The sequence below is a fragment of the Acaromyces ingoldii genome (assembly GCF_003144295.1).
Source record: "Acaromyces ingoldii strain MCA 4198 unplaced genomic scaffold FA10scaffold_3, whole genome shotgun sequence".
NCBI lineage: Eukaryota > Fungi > Basidiomycota > Exobasidiomycetes > Exobasidiales > Cryptobasidiaceae > Acaromyces > Acaromyces ingoldii.
The window spans coordinates 3003125-3017064 of NW_020290249.1; the positions used below are offsets into that span (position 1 = coordinate 3003125).

At 58.9% G+C, this 13940-nt stretch overlaps 7 protein-coding genes across 7 annotated transcripts; 3 read left to right on the forward strand and 4 right to left on the reverse strand.

Annotated features, from left to right (window-relative positions):
- Window positions 1-165: 165 nt before the first annotated feature.
- Window positions 166-2266, reverse strand: FA10DRAFT_302173 (hypothetical protein; the record flags this gene model as incomplete). The annotated part of the gene is made up of 3 exons (XM_025525069.1): window positions 166-297; window positions 377-957; window positions 1021-2266. 3 exons carry the CDS (start codon window positions 2264-2266, stop codon window positions 166-168), a joined length of 1959 nt encoding a protein of 652 aa, XP_025378189.1.
- Window positions 2267-2539: 273 nt separating this feature from the next.
- FA10DRAFT_267416 (hypothetical protein) lies at window positions 2540-3463 on the reverse strand. The gene has a single exon (XM_025521896.1). It carries the CDS (start codon window positions 3409-3411, stop codon window positions 2737-2739), a length of 675 nt encoding a protein of 224 aa, XP_025378190.1. The 5' UTR covers window positions 3412-3463; the 3' UTR covers window positions 2540-2736.
- Window positions 3464-3631: 168 nt separating this feature from the next.
- On the forward strand, window positions 3632-4823 carry FA10DRAFT_242021 (hypothetical protein). The gene is made up of 3 exons (XM_025519268.1): window positions 3632-4095; window positions 4171-4331; window positions 4400-4823. Exons 1-3 carry the CDS (start codon window positions 3669-3671, stop codon window positions 4745-4747), a joined length of 936 nt encoding a protein of 311 aa, XP_025378191.1. The 5' UTR covers window positions 3632-3668; the 3' UTR covers window positions 4748-4823.
- A 215-nt stretch (window positions 4824-5038) lies between these two features.
- On the reverse strand, window positions 5039-7960 carry FA10DRAFT_286663 (hypothetical protein; the record flags this gene model as incomplete). Its single annotated transcript, XM_025524087.1, has 1 exon — window positions 5039-7960. The coding sequence occupies one exon, from the start codon at window positions 7958-7960 to the stop codon at window positions 5039-5041; it is 2922 nt and encodes a 973-aa protein (XP_025378192.1).
- A 775-nt stretch (window positions 7961-8735) lies between these two features.
- Window positions 8736-11528, forward strand: FA10DRAFT_260728 (hypothetical protein; the record flags this gene model as incomplete). The annotated part of the gene is made up of 1 exon (XM_025520037.1): window positions 8736-11528. One exon carries the CDS (start codon window positions 8736-8738, stop codon window positions 11526-11528), a length of 2793 nt encoding a protein of 930 aa, XP_025378193.1.
- A 385-nt stretch (window positions 11529-11913) lies between these two features.
- On the forward strand, window positions 11914-12902 carry FA10DRAFT_267418 (epsilon subunit of F1F0-ATP synthase N-terminal domain-containing protein). Its single transcript, XM_025521897.1, has 4 exons — window positions 11914-12149; window positions 12222-12369; window positions 12446-12534; window positions 12599-12902. The coding sequence occupies exons 1-4, from the start codon at window positions 11970-11972 to the stop codon at window positions 12722-12724; spliced, it is 543 nt and encodes a 180-aa protein (XP_025378194.1). The 5' UTR covers window positions 11914-11969; the 3' UTR covers window positions 12725-12902.
- FA10DRAFT_267419 (NDUFA12-domain-containing protein) lies at window positions 12805-13723 on the reverse strand. Its single transcript, XM_025521898.1, has 3 exons — window positions 13379-13723; window positions 12970-13010; window positions 12805-12930 (listed from the first exon to the last, which is right to left on the reverse strand). The coding sequence occupies exons 1-3, from the start codon at window positions 13676-13678 to the stop codon at window positions 12867-12869; spliced, it is 405 nt and encodes a 134-aa protein (XP_025378195.1). The 5' UTR covers window positions 13679-13723; the 3' UTR covers window positions 12805-12866.
- Between the last annotated feature and the right edge of the window lie 217 nt (window positions 13724-13940).

The window sequence follows — 13940 nt, forward strand, 5'->3', positions numbered from 1 at the left end:
GGGAGCTGGGAATTAGAAGAGTTGCGTGATCGAAGGTCGTTGAGGCGCTGCTTGTGTTGCTATTAAGAGAACAATCGAGATGCTGGTGCTCGGGGTGAAGGTAGAGAGAAGGGGGCGCATCGCCGTCACCATGTGCCGGCATTTGTGATTCTGTCGGTGTATCTTTTATTGCATCTGTTGCTGCCACTGCTGCTGGTGCTGCTGGTGCTGCTGCTGATGGTACCGCAGGTGGCGACACAAGAGATGGCCCCACTGCTGCCGCAGTAGCTTTTGCAGCTGTTTGCCGCCGTCTCGCGACTAAGCCGGCCTGCTTCTCTCCCGCCTCTCGCTTTCGTGTCTTTCTGTGTTCGCTCTTCTGATCCTCTTGTTCTTTTACCTCCGCCGCGGACAACGGCCTCTTCCTGGCCCTAGAAGATGCTGATCCAGACCAGGTCCCAACATGCTCGAGGAGCACCTTGGCCACCGAGGCATGCGACTTTGCCCCCTTCCATCGTCTTCCAAAGGCATCTAGAATAGCGACGGCAGCGTTCAGGTAGCGCGTGGCCAGGTCGCGATCGAACTCGTCGTTGCGTGCCGCATAGGCCAGCACAAGCGCAGAGAGGTAGGCAGCACTGACGAAGCCTGGCCAGCGCGTCGCGAGCGAGGGGGTGCCAGATCGAGAAGGAGCGGAACCCGGAGACAGCTCACGGTGGAGCTGCTTGACAATCTCGCACGCGGACCGAATGGCCGACTGCATTGCGAGCCGAAATGCAGGAAGCCCTGGCTGTTGGCTCAATGTGGGTCTCTCGAGATTGAGCAGCGCCTGGTGGTAGCCCACGCGAAAGAAGGAGGATTGTTCTTCCACAGCAGATCCCTGCGCTGGTCGCTGTTTATCGACGACGTCGTCGACGTCGTCGCCCAAGCGCAGCTCATTCCACCATCGCTCGAGATCAATGCGCAGCGACGCTACCTGTGAGTCTGGTCGCACACTCTTCACTCAGCCCACGGCTCCTCGCTACCAAAAGAGACTTGGCGACTTACCATCGACGTTTCTATGATCGATGTTCTGATTAAAGATTTCAGCGCACCTCGCATTCAGGCGCTGCAGACTGGCAAAGGACTGCAGCGTAGCGCACTTGGCTTCCTGCCGCATCGCTTCGACTTCATCGTCCTGAGTCTTGGTGGTCGTCCAATGATAAGACAAAGACGAAGAAGGAGGCGGCGCATGCCTCTCGACAGACAAAATCGGACACACGTCAAAGTCGTCCTCGTGGACGGCAAACGGCATGCCGAGCTGCTGCGTCGTGAAGCGGTCGAGGCTGACGAGGGAGAACCAGATTCGCTTGCGCATCACAATCGACGCAGGGTTCTTGGCAAAGATGGCGTACCGGCTCGGACAGCGGTGCAGGCCGGCGTCCTGGCCCAGGCGGACGGCGATGGCGCCGAGCTGGTGGGCTGCGCGCAGGCGGAAGGTGACGACGAGGTAGAGCTCGAGGGCGAGCATGGCCTGGATCGCGCCGAGGTTGTCGTGGTGCGAGGCGGCGATGAGGTGCGGCAGGTAGCACAGGACCTGTCCTGCGCTGGTAAGGGACAGCCCTGCTAGTTCCCTCGATGACCAGTCGCTCGGCCCGTCAACTGTGGTCTGGGCCAGGCTCAAGACGGCGCGGACGGTGGCTGTGTATGCGTAGGACGCGCTGAGGCGCGCGCGCCTGTCTATGGAGTCACGATCGAGGGTGTCGAAAGGCGACAGGAGACAGCGCAGATCGGCGAGAAAGGCCTTGCCATCGATCATTGGCAGGAGGTGGTGCCACGTTTTAAAGTAGCGCCTGGCGCAGGCCACTCCTCGCCCGAGTGTCGGCAGAGGTGCGGCATTCCCGCGCAGAAATGGCAGCAACGACTCAGGCCGTGTGTCAGCCTCCTCTATTCTCGATGCTTGTTTCGAGCTGGGGTCGTCCTCGCTCAGGACAAAGACCTGGTCGAATGCGCCCGTGGTTGATGCGCTGCTCGAGGGCGCAAACGAGGAGAGGACCGTCTTGTTGAAATAGATGCCCGACGAAGAGCCGACAAAGTGAGTCGACGGTGTCTTCCTCCACGTTTGAGTATTGCCTCTTCCGTCCGCTGCATCGGGCACCGCCTGCAGGCTTCCTCGCTCGGCGTACCGGTCCATGGGCGCGCTCGGCCGCGGCGTCGCATCGTCGTCGTCGTCGCAGCGCGACGAAGAGAAATGCTCGCACGGCCTCGCGTTTGCTCCGCCTCCACCTGCATCTCGCGTTCTTTCTGGCGCCATCATCGCCGTTGCTTCTTCTGTTTCCGCCTTCTCTTGTAGCGGCAGACGGCGTGGACCACTGTGAGCGAAATGCGCACATGGACAGCAAGGATCAATCGGGGGATGAGGCTGCCTTTCCTGCAGAGAAGAGTCAGACTTCACTGCATGAGCTCCTCTTCAGTCGCGACCAGGCGTCGTCGGTGAATCTTTTCACCGCGCTTGAAATCGCGCATGACGGCTTTCAAATTCTCTGGCAGGAATCACAACAGCTGCACTGAGCTCGATCAAGGGTAGGCCAGAGAGCGAGATCCGAATTGCAAGAGGGGCTGTGGTAAATAAGTAAAAAACAGATAGAAGAATCAAGGCGTCTTCGATGCTCGAAGCGATACTGGGCAGACATCGCCGTAGGTTCTGGCATTCATGGTATAGAATTGACTGTCGCTTGAAGAAGCGTTTGACACAATCACCTAGGGCCGAATGCATGATGCACACTACCAGAAATCATCGTCTTCAATGATCTCCGTGCCTTGCCTGTGCAGAAGCTGTTTGCTGGGCGGCGGTGGGAGAGCAATAGAGAGGCTTTCCGCTCGGCGTTGGTGTGAAAGTGTGGCAGGAAGTCGATCATCTTTCGTGGATACGTAGTCCAGATCGGCGCTCGCCGTCTCCTCTTCGTCCGGTAGCTCCTGCTCCTGCTCCTGCTCCTGCTCCTGCTCCTGCTCCTGCTCCTGCTCCTGCTCCTGCTCCTGCTCCTGCTCCTGCTCCTGCGCAAAGTGAAGCACCTCGTCCCACGTGCTGCCTAGCGGCCTCTGCTTCCACCGCTCAGCGATCTTCTTCTGATCCCCACTTGCTCTCTCGGAGGAAGAGCGCCTGGGTCCGAATGACCTGCCGCGCCGCTTGGCCACCTCCTGCCTCACATTTTCGATGCTCAGGAGCTGTCGCAGCGCCTCTTCGGCATCGAGGGCGCGCACAAGGCACTCGTGCTGCCAACCCGGCCGGGGCCCACGCACGAGCGGGGAGCGGTAGACGCACGCCGACCCGCTCGAGCGGCAGTAGCTGCACCGCGGCACCTGCCGGTCGCACCGCTTCTTGCGGGTGCGGCACACCTCGCACGACGCCGCAGTCGTACCCGCCGTGTGTCTTGGCAGTGTGCGAGCCATGGAAGCCATCGTCGCCGAAGCTGCTACTACTTGCGCTCTGCGGTGCGCATGGTCATGCTTAGATCCGCAAGACGCGCTCTAAATAGCCTTATTTCTGAGACGAATCTGTCAAGAAAGGACTTCCTGTCCTCCAGCTTACCTAATCCAAAATTTTGCAAAATGGAAGAAAGCGCGCTCTCTGTCCAAAAAAAAAAAAGTTTCGATTAATTTGGGCCCTGCCTGCTCGTCCAACTCTCTCATCGACCATAGGTAGACAGGACGGAAAGATGCCACGAGCAAAGCGAAACAAGGTCGTGGCACTCACGCGGGTGCCGAAGCGTAACACGCGGGACCGCAAGGCGTCGCATATGGACGTGGTGCGCGAGGCGGCGCAGGCGCACCCGACAGTGGTCCTCTTTGGCTGCCGCAACATGCGGGCGGCGCACCTGCACGAGGTGCGCGCCCTCTGGAAGAGCAACGGCTCGCAGATCATCTATGGCAAGAACCGCGTCGTGGCGCGTGCGCTGGGTGCTACGCCCGAGGAGGAGCTCCGGACTGGCCTCAGTGGCCTCACGGCGCGGCTCAATGGCAGCGTCGGCCTCCTCTTCACCGACAGCGCCCGCGACGAGGTGCTGGACTGGTGCAAGGACCATGAACGAGAGGACTTTGCCAGGAGTGGGCATACAGCCACACAGGATGTGCTCCTGCCAGCCGGTGAGCAATTCTCGCACGTTAGAATGGTAGAAGAACATAAAATGCTGACGAACAAGTACACACTTCCGACGGCAGGCCCTGTCCAGATGGCGCTCGACCCGCCCGAGACGCTGCCGGCGCCGCTGGAGCCGCAGCTGCGCAAGCTGGGCATGCCCACCGAGCTCAAGCGGGGTGTGCCGACGCTCCTCCAGCCCTACCAGGTCTCCACCGCCGGCCAGAAGCTGTCGCCCGAGAACGTGAGTGCTTCATCTCCTTTCATTTACTCTTCTGTGTGAAGCTCATAACAAGGTCAATGCGCGCACAGGCCCAGATCCTAAAGCACCTCATGATCAAGGACGCAAAGTTCCGCCTCGTGCCCCTTGCCGTGTGGGAGGCAGCGACAGAGCGCGTCGACGACCTCGCACTGAGCGACGAGGACCGCAAGGAGTTTGTGCGGGCAAAGAAGAAGAAGCGGGCCTCGGCGGCGGCTGCGCAGAGGGGCGAGGGCAAGAACGGCGCCGCGCTGGACGAGGACGAGGATGATGAAGAGATGAGCGAGGACGACGACGACGAGGACGCAGAGGATGACGACGATGAAGATGGCGCAGAGGTCGATGAGTTCGAGGCCGGCGACAAGGTCGGCAAGGACATGATGCTGCCCGCAGGCTTGTAGACGATCGTCGCCCCCTGCTTGTACTAATGGCCCACGTTCTTTCATTCTTTTCATGACGAGCGACAGTTTCCACATCCCTTTCTTGTGTGGCATACGAAGAAGAGAGTGAGATGGGAGAAAGAGAGAAGCAGCAGGTGTAGGCCCATTCATCAGGGAGAATATTAACGGCACAGGAGCTACGGCAGGGCAGAAGACACTATATACATGGATGGAAATACAGCGCACTTACCTTTGTAAACCTCGATGGTAGAAGAAGGGCGCTGGTCGAGCACCAAGGCTCCAGTGACGGCCTCACGAGATGCGCTCGAGAAGGGATGGGATGGGTGCAGGCGCCAGACGCTCTCGGAGAGACACGCCGCCCCTCGAAGCATCCGGTGGGCTTCCCGACCCGTGCTCGTACGCGGCTGCTGTCGGTGCGGTCCTCTGTCTCACGGGCGGGGCCGGTCGAAAGGGAGCCGCTTCGCCGCCGTCCTCGCCCTCTTCGTCACGCGCGTGCTTTCTGGACGCACCGTGTGTGCCCTGGTTGCTGTCGGCCGTCTCCGGTGGCGAATAACGGTGCATGTGCTGCTGCTGCTGCTGCTGCTGCGCCGGGTCGGGCCAGCGTCGTGGTGAAGGTTCACGGGCGTCCGTATATGCGGTCATGGTCGACTGCTGCTCACGCGGATGCTCACGGTGCCCTTCGGCAGCAGCACGCTCGTAATGGGTGGTGGTGTTGCACCGTCTGGCAGCAGGAGGGTATGCTTTTTTTGTCTGAGTGACCATAATCTCGGACCCAGACCTGGACGTAAACAAGAGCTGGCCCCTGGGCTTGTGTGTGAGGCAGTTTCTGCCGAGCTGGTCCTTGCCAATGACAATGTCCTTGACGAGTCTGGCGTCTGGGACGATAAGAAAGTGGAACATCCGGATGACAAAGTCGACGTCGCCGGTGTGCACGTCTCGCCCAGGGATCTGGAGCACCATGCTGCACAAGTCTCCCTCTTCACTGAACACAGGTGGCTCGTTGGTGCCCAGCCCCCGCCGAGCATGCTCTCGAAGAATGTCGGCCAGCGTGCGCGAGATTCTCGTCACGTTCGTCGTCTGGTTGACATTGACAATCAGGGGCGACTTGGACAGGTCTAAATAGGCCAGGACGGGGACATCGGAGAAGTGCCGCGACGCATACAGGCACCTGCGATACCAGGGTGCTCTCTCGGGCAAAAAATCTGGATCGAAGAGATGGTCCATGGCTCTTCTGGCCACCTCTCTTGACGTGCTCGTATGCATCCTCGGGGAGTGACTTCTGGCGTCGCCGCCGTCACCGCTGTCATTGTCCTCTCTTCCGCCAGTGGTCTCTTGTCCGTGAGTCGAGGCCCCCTCTGTGGCGCGCGGTGGCTCACTCCGTGGGCCGGCGACGTGCTCAGCAGACTTCTCAGCGCTGCTGGCGCGAGTGACGGTCGGAGACGTCGTTGCTGAAGTCTCCTGTCGTAGCTCACAACGTGTCGGTGGGCTCTTTGTCGCAGCTGCCGGCGTCGTGTCTGGACGTTGAATGGGCGAAACTTGAGAGGAAGGTGACTGAGTATTACTGGAAGTCTGCGTTTGAGAAGCAGTAGGAGCGGTCTCAGGTGAAACCAAGTCTACCACATTGGAACTTGTCGTCTGCGTGGGATTTGCGCTGTTCTCCTTGCTGGCGACAGCGCTGCTCTTCTTCGAATTTGGTCTCGTCGAATCGGCGGGGATGCCCGGAATTCTACTAGCAGCAGAGGAGGGGGGAGCATTGCTCTTCGGTGCAGGCAGAATGTGCTTTGCAGGAGCTTGCGCCGTGGTAGCGACCCCGTCAACGCCCGCGGCGCCCCTCGAGCCGGTCGCTGTATCGCTGCTGGGTGTGGGCCTGTTCGAGGCGCTGCTGGGTGTGGGCCTGCTCGAGGCGACGCTGGCTGCATTGGCTGAAGCACGCGAGGTGGTAAGGGCAGGATCAGTCGCAGCTGGCCTAAAAACAGTGCTTGGCGTGACACTGCTCGACACCTCGGCGGGGGTAGTGTTTGCAGTGTCGTTCGAGTGGTCACTAGCAGAGCCAGTGGCCGCACTAGCTTGACCACTGCTGGACCTGGAGCTGGACCGGGGCCGGGTACCGTCGCCCAGATGCACCTGAGAGACGAGATCCTGGATCGCAGAGACGACGTTGGCGCTCTGTGCTTCGTTGGCTTCTTTCTTCAAGGCGGCCATGGCTCCATTCTTTGCCCCTGCCGGAGTCGTCACGGCCACGTTCGATGCAGAGACCTGGAGCGTCCTCACCGTCTGCAGTTGCGATTGCGATTGCGATTGCGATTGCGTCTGCGGAGGAGGCGGTGTCTGGGCTGGTGCCTGCGTCGGTGCTTGTTCAGGCTGCACCGACGGGTTGTACCACAGACTGTTGGCCCACGGTGGCTTGCTGCTCGTAGTTGCCTGGCACGATGCCGCTCGCGACGCCTGCGACGCGGTTGCGGACGGTGTTGGTGACGATGCCCGGGCCGAATGGGGAGGACGAAAGGTGGGAGAGGGAGAGGGAGCTTGCGCCCCGGAACCGCGGCGCTGGAACGTCGACGTGGCACCAAAGACGGGCGCCGAGAGGATCGGCTGGTACCGCATGCCGCCGTCCTTGACGAGGCGGTCCGAGTGGTGGATGAGGCGCTCGAGTGCGAGGCGCTGCTGCAGGTCGAGTTGCGGCGCAGGCTCCTTTGTGGGGCTGTCAGCAGCATCGCTTGCCGTGCGGCAGCTCGAAAAGATCGAGCTGGCCGAGGGCGAGACCATGTTGCTGTCCTGCTGGCCAGTGGCGGTACGGGGCGCCTGCATCTCGCCGAGGACATGAATCACGGTGTGGGCGACGATGCTCGACAGCTGGGGCTTCAGCAATTCGAGCAGCTTCGTCGCGCGGGCCTTTTCCTCGTCTTTGCTGCTCGTAGATGTTGCCGCTGCTGACGATGCTTGAGCGAGCTTTGTATCCATTGCATCGAGACGCCTGCGTCCTTCGACAAAGTGCCGCTTGGCCTCGCTCCTCAGCGAGTCGCACGTCTCCTGCAGTTGGATCTGGGCCGTCTCGATGATGCGCATCCTCCGCTCCACCGACGCCGCGCCCTCTTGGAGCGAATCGAGCTGTGCCAGAGCAGGCCTGTTGGCCTCGTGCGCGCGCTCGAGCGAGGAAATGCGGCCGCAGCAGTCCTCGATGCTGCCGCGGAGCTGAGCCTGGGTATGTGCCATCTCTGTCTCGAGCGCATGCGTCATCTGGCCAATGGTTTCCGCAAAGTGGCGCAGGGGATTGGCAGAGGGCGACGCTGCGTCGCACAGGACAGATTGAGACGCGGGCATCAGGGCTCTCTGCTTGCTGGTGGGTGGATTTCAGTGTGTGCAATTGGAGTGATGTAGACGAAGGAGAGAAGAGCGCTCGCTTTCTTAAAGTACTCATGTCACCCAGCCAATCAGCTCGTTGGTCTGTGCTGCTGTTGATGAGACCGCTGACACGACCATCTGCCGCCGCTGCTCTCCTTCTGCTAAACTCCACTTGCGCTCGGATCTTCCCTTTGTCCGCTTTTTTTCACCTCGCATCTGCTATTGTTTTCTGTTCAAGTGCACGTCACGGACCCTTTGTCCGCCGCCCCCGCCAAGTAGTCATTAAATTGGCGCTAGAGAAAGAAGCGCACGAAAATCAGCCCAACTACAGTGTCATTTTTGTGGCTTGAGGCTGGCAGCTCGGTGCAACGGCGAAGAAGCTGCAGCCGGCGAATCAAACTCACCGACAGCGACCTGCGACTTGGTGGGAGGAGATGAGAACGGCCACAGGCCACTGCCGTGCCGCGGCGAGTTCGCTTTCACTTTCTTGAATCTCCCTTTGTTGTCTGCTGAAGCGTTGCACTCCTGCTCTCCCCTTCTCAAGAGCAGCGGGGGCGACCGCTGTATGCCCTCTCCTCCGCTGTCCCCTCCCCTCCGTCCACTTCTCACCGTCCACATACGTGTACGGAGGCTTATAGATACCACCATGCAGACGCTCGAAAGCATGGAGCAGCTGCTGCTCGCGACGGTCAAGCGTCTCGAGGACCTCGAACGCAGCGCAGTGCGGATTACTCCAACGCCCGCCTTCCAGGGCGCCTGCGTCGACATTCGCTGCAGCCGTGGATCGTCTGCTTTAAATCACAATGGATGCCCGTCATTGTCGCCGCCGTCGTCGTCGCGAGAGGATGTCAAGGGCATTATCGCACGCACGATCCACAACGACGAGAAGGACAGGTCGACAAAGCTCAGCAAAGCTGTCTTGGCCTTTGCGACCGTTGTCAGGCAGCACGAGGACGACCTGCCAAAATGGCTGTGTGTGGCCGTCTCAGCGCTGGCCGAGACTGCAACGGAGACAAACGAATACGCGCTGCGCGACGACGATGACGACGGTGCTCCTTCCCTCTCGCCAGCTGTAAGGTCCAAAATGGGCGAGGATGCGGCCGATGACGAGAAAGCGCCATGTTCAAGACGAAGCTCCGTGTCGGCCTTGACGACCTCACCGGCCACACCAACAGCCATACCAGAGGCGACACCGATGGAGAAAGCGGGGGCGTGGTGCGAAGAAGAGGTCAAGACCTTGAACAGAGGGCCGATGATAGAGACCTTCGACCGTCAGCACGAGATTGAACCTCAAGATATCCCCCATTCAGCGCTGGACGAGAGGCAGACGTGCCATTTCGATGTAGAAAAAGCGATGACTGGGATAGAATCACACGAAGATCCGTCGTCGTCAGACTCCGAGGACGACATGCCTCTCGCCTGGCACGGCCGCCGACCAGATGGCTTTCCGAAAACCCGCAAAGCTCAAGACACGCAGGCCCAGGCACCCACTCCTTCGCCCCTCCTTCGAGAAGGAGAAGAAGTGGATGAGAGGCAACTCAATCGAGTACATTTGGAGCCAGGAGAAGGAGGAAAGAGCACACAGCAGGATGCCGCGCTTGCAACAGAGCAGCTCGAAGAAGAAGCTCATGGTTTATCTCACGATATCAAAGCGAGCGCAACGGGGCAGGTCGACGAGGAAACAGACCAAGAAGAGAACGAGGAACCTGCAGAGGCGGCCAGCAAAAGTCGCTTTAGACAAGATGAGCCGCCAGCCACTCGACCAGCACAGAACGAGGACAATGAGCAGCTGGAAGAGGCGGGGGAGGCGGAAGAGGAGGAAGAGGAAAGGGAGTACCTCCCTTCTTCACCCCAACTACCCGTAAATGATGGCGGCGCAGTACAACCATCGTCGCTCGACAGTGCTGGAGACGGAAAGCGTTTGATTTTCCACAATTTCATCAAGGACCTCCCCATTGACGCCTACATTGGCTCGTGCGCTATGCCGTTGCGTTTGACCCTTGGTGAGCGCAACTTCAAAGGGAAACTGCCCTTGACTGTATTCGCCAAAGCCATTGAGCCACTGGCAGAGGAGTGCAATCTCGTCCGCAAGGGGAATGGCCACTGGGACTGGTGCGAGTTCGATGTCACCTTTCGAGGTACCTCCTCGGTCGATGGTTCGCCTCAAACGTTCACAAAGCGGCTCCACTTTCTCATCTACCCTGATGAACACTGTGTAAACGGCTTTTGCCTCGGCGACCAATGGTACCCCAGAGGATACCATTACGAGGCTTCTGGCGGCCACGTACAGTTCAAGACGCATGCCAGCACCCTGATTCCCATCCGGCCCAATCTGTCCTCATTTGACATATGGGGCAACGACTATGCAACGGCCGCCCTTCTTTCACCGCGGGCCCCTCCAAGCCATACCGTCAAAGACGCAAAGGGAGAGGCTAAATCAGCAGAGACTGACAGTGAAGGGCCGTTGTTCCGCAACTTCAGCGGCGACCAGCCCGTGGATGTATTCATCGGCTCGTGTCCCGTCGCACTGCGCCTTTGCATCAACAGGTTAGCCAGTCGGAGCGCCGTAGCATTAAGCATTTTTGAACGTGTTATTCAACGCTTCTGCCCAGGATGCATCGGAGCGGTGGGAGAAGAGGTTGGTGTCGATGTGACATTTATTGGCATGCAGCGTGCTTTGTCGACGGGAATCAAGGTCCAAGAGGTCTCCTTCACGAAATACCTCGTCTTCAAGGTCCTTCCTGATAGTTGCGTCAGGAACGGCTTTGTACTTGGCTCCGACATGAGGTATGGAGACAACGCCCTGGCCGTCGTTTTTGAGGCAGGTCAATTCAGCATTTCGTTTGCGTCGAGGAAAGACGTCTTCGTCCCGGTCCTCCCATTGTGCTACACCTTACAACCATGGGGAGGCGCAAGGATGGGGCAAGTTTTTGATCAGCCACAACAACCGGTATCGGATACTCGACGAGACGAATATCAGCAAAGCTCGCAGTGCGTCACATCGGCAGAGGGCCCAAAGCCGGCGATGCTTGCATGCAGAAGCGAACTAGCTCGAGCTCCTTGGACGCCGGCTCCCGATCGACGTCGGTATTACTACGCCTCTACTTCTCCAACTCCCGAAAGACCTCGTCAACATGAGGAGCAAAAGGCTACGCCACGCAGACAAGGCTTTCCGAGGCCCGACCGTGAGGCTCAACCTCGTTCTCAACATGTCTCGCCCCAGGTCCAATGGAACCCTGCAAGCAAACACGACAGGAATTGTGCTGTCTCTGGATCCTCCTCACCTCTTCTTCGTACCTCTGAGGAGCTGTATCAGCCATACAAGCGAGGTCACGAGAGCAGCAGCGACTGGGGAACGTTCTATTCCGATGGCCGAGGCCCATTGTATCACCGCCCATACGATGACCCTCGCATCAAGAGGCCTCGACAACGGTACTGACTTCTATTCTTTTTCTTGGTAGCGATCAGCCATAGTGGCGTAAATAGGCAAATTTGTGCTATCACTCCCTATCTTGGTTATCCGCTGTCATAAAAAGGTTGAGGGAGAAGAGTGCTGAAGAAGCTTGATGCTATCCAGCGCTACAGTGACCTCCCTTGATTTCGAATAAACAAAGATCTCTTTGCCTTAACAAGAGTTCCTTCGAGCGGCACATCTCTTCTATAGGCGCACACTAGGAAAGAGCCTAAGCAAAGGCTGGAAATGAGTCGCAGCCTAGCAGGGAAAAATGATGGCGGAGCCATTGACGGACACGTGCAGCAATAAAACACGTGTTCTTTAGCCGGCTCGTTTCGGGCGAGCGATGGCCATCACCAGCTCGCCGATCATCAGTCCTCGACAGATCTTCTTCCTCTTCTTCTTCAGCTCCAGACAAGTGACATCATGGCCTTCAACATCGCCTCTCGCGCGGCCATGCCCGCTCTCCGCACGGCTGCTGCTGGTGCCGCTGCCCGCCCCGCGCTCGCAGCCACGAGCGGCCTGGCCAGGACGCAGATGTTCCGTCGAGGGTATGCCGAGGCCGTCTCGGACAAGCTCCAGCTGAGCCTTGTCCTTCCCCACGAGGTGCGTCGTCTCCTCGTCCATTTTTCCTGCGATCCTGTCGACTGATCTGACCGCTTACTCTCTCTCCCACAGGCCCTGTACCAGGGCGAGGTCACGCAGGTCAACATTGCCGCGACGTCGGGAGACATGGGTATCCTCGCCGCCCACGTTCCCAGCATCGAGCAGCTCGCCCCTGGTCTTCTCGAGGTCGTCGAGCAGTCGGGCGTCAAGAAGTGGTTCGGTGCGTGCTGGTCTTTTGCCACTTGAGACTGGTCGCTTTTGCGGATCTTGCTGACCCTTGTTTGTCTCTTTTGTAGTCTCGGGCGGCTTTGCGACCGTCCACCCCAACAACAAGCTGACGATCAACGCCATTGAGGCTTACGACCTCGACAAGTTCTCGCCAGAGGTGCGTGTCTGCACTGACTCAGATTGAGCATCTAGGTCTCATGCCTTTCTTCTTCATCACACAGGCTGTTCGGTCCGCGCTCGCAGAGGCTCAGAGGGTCGCCTCGGGATCGGGCTCGGCAGAGGACAAGGCAGAGGCCGAGATCGAGGTCGAGGTGTACACTGCCCTCCAGTCCGCTCTCTCCAAGTAAAACCTTGCAACGTCTCGCTGGGCCGCTGTGAGGCAGCCACTAGAATGATGCGTGGAAACAGGACAAGGGAGAACGAGGGGTTTTATAATGAAAGGAAATGAGAATTCATTAGAGCATCGAGTGGGAGTGTGGCTGCCAACATCTATTGTCGAGAAGCAATTGTTGGCTCCCAGGCGTTCTGCACCGCAACTCTGCAATCAGTCTCACTTTTCCCGGGAAACAAGACGATCCCAGAAAAAGCTCACAATCTTTGGCGACTTTGTCGTAGAATAGGTCCTGAACGATGCTCGGGTGCCCGTCACGCTGTCCCGTGGTTCCTGCGAGACGCAAAGTCAGCTCAGCCGCTTGTGTGAAGACAAGGGAGACAGAAAGAAAGGAAAAAGATGTGGGCACTGCTAAACGAACCCGCCTCAGGTGGATATTTGCCTGGAGACGGGCAGATACGAGGCCGGGTAGTCAAAAATTGCGTTGCTATCGGATGGCAGCCTGACGAAGAGAGAGCAGCCTGCTCGATGAGAGATGACCACCCCCTCCCGAGAATCATGGACCGGGTCGCTAAGTAGTCCCTTGGTCCCCCCATTCTCGCTGATCCGCTTCTTCTTCTTCGAAAAGAAGAAATGACCCATGGAACACACGACGGACATTGCGACTCACAATCTCCCACGTCTTTCGGCTGGCGGCAACGATGGGGTCCTTGTTGGGCGGATCCTGCTTGATGTGGTGCAGCCAGCTGTGCCAGACGGGCTCGATGGCGTACGCGTTGCTGTCGTGGCCCGCATAGTCGACCCAGCGGTGCCGGCCGGGCTGCTCGTTGAGGTCCTCGTAGAACTTGTTACCAAGGGCGTCGGCGCCGACAAAGGTGCCCGCCTTGGCGTCGCCAATGTACTGCAGGTCCCGCCAGTACTTTTTCAGGCCGGCCACGCGGGCGTTGCGGATCTGGCGTGCGAGAGACATCGTCCGAGTTTGCGTGTCCTCTTCTCGGCGTCCGTCGTCGTCGTTGATTTGTGATCAGGAATGCTCGCCCACCATTGAACGAGACGAGACAAATGCCACGTGTCGGCAGCCTAATTTTGTGAGGTACTCACTAAATAAAGAAGTGCCTCGCGCCTTGCTCACCAATCATCATCTGCTTGGCCCAGTAAAAGATGGCCCGTCGCAGCCGCAACGTCTCCGTGTTCATGACCAAGTTGTTCGCTGGGGAATTGACAAAAAAGGA

Coding starts and splice junctions, on each gene's coding strand:
- FA10DRAFT_267416 (XM_025521896.1), bottom strand. CDS start 3,411: ATGGCTTCCATGGCTCGCACACTGCCAAGACACACGGCGGGTACGACT.
- FA10DRAFT_242021 (XM_025519268.1), top strand. CDS start 3,669: ATGCCACGAGCAAAGCGAAACAAGGTCGTGGCACTCACGCGGGTGCCG. Junction 4,096..4,170: donor GGATGTGCTCCTGCCAGCCG/GTGAGCAATTCT, acceptor TTCCGACGGCAG/GCCCTGTCCAGATGGCGCTC. Junction 4,332..4,399: donor AGAAGCTGTCGCCCGAGAAC/GTGAGTGCTTCA, acceptor ATGCGCGCACAG/GCCCAGATCCTAAAGCACCT.
- FA10DRAFT_267419 (XM_025521898.1), bottom strand. CDS start 13,678: ATGTCTCTCGCACGCCAGATCCGCAACGCCCGCGTGGCCGGCCTGAAA. Junction 13,011..13,378: donor GCCGAAAGACGTGGGAGATT/GTGAGTCGCAAT, acceptor CGGGCACCCGAG/CATCGTTCAGGACCTATTCT. Junction 12,931..12,969: donor CGACAAAGTCGCCAAAGATT/GTGAGCTTTTTC, acceptor TCCCGGGAAAAG/TGAGACTGATTGCAGAGTTG.
- FA10DRAFT_267418 (XM_025521897.1), top strand. CDS start 11,970: ATGGCCTTCAACATCGCCTCTCGCGCGGCCATGCCCGCTCTCCGCACG. Junction 12,150..12,221: donor GCCTTGTCCTTCCCCACGAG/GTGCGTCGTCTC, acceptor TCTCTCCCACAG/GCCCTGTACCAGGGCGAGGT. Junction 12,535..12,598: donor TCGACAAGTTCTCGCCAGAG/GTGCGTGTCTGC, acceptor TTCATCACACAG/GCTGTTCGGTCCGCGCTCGC.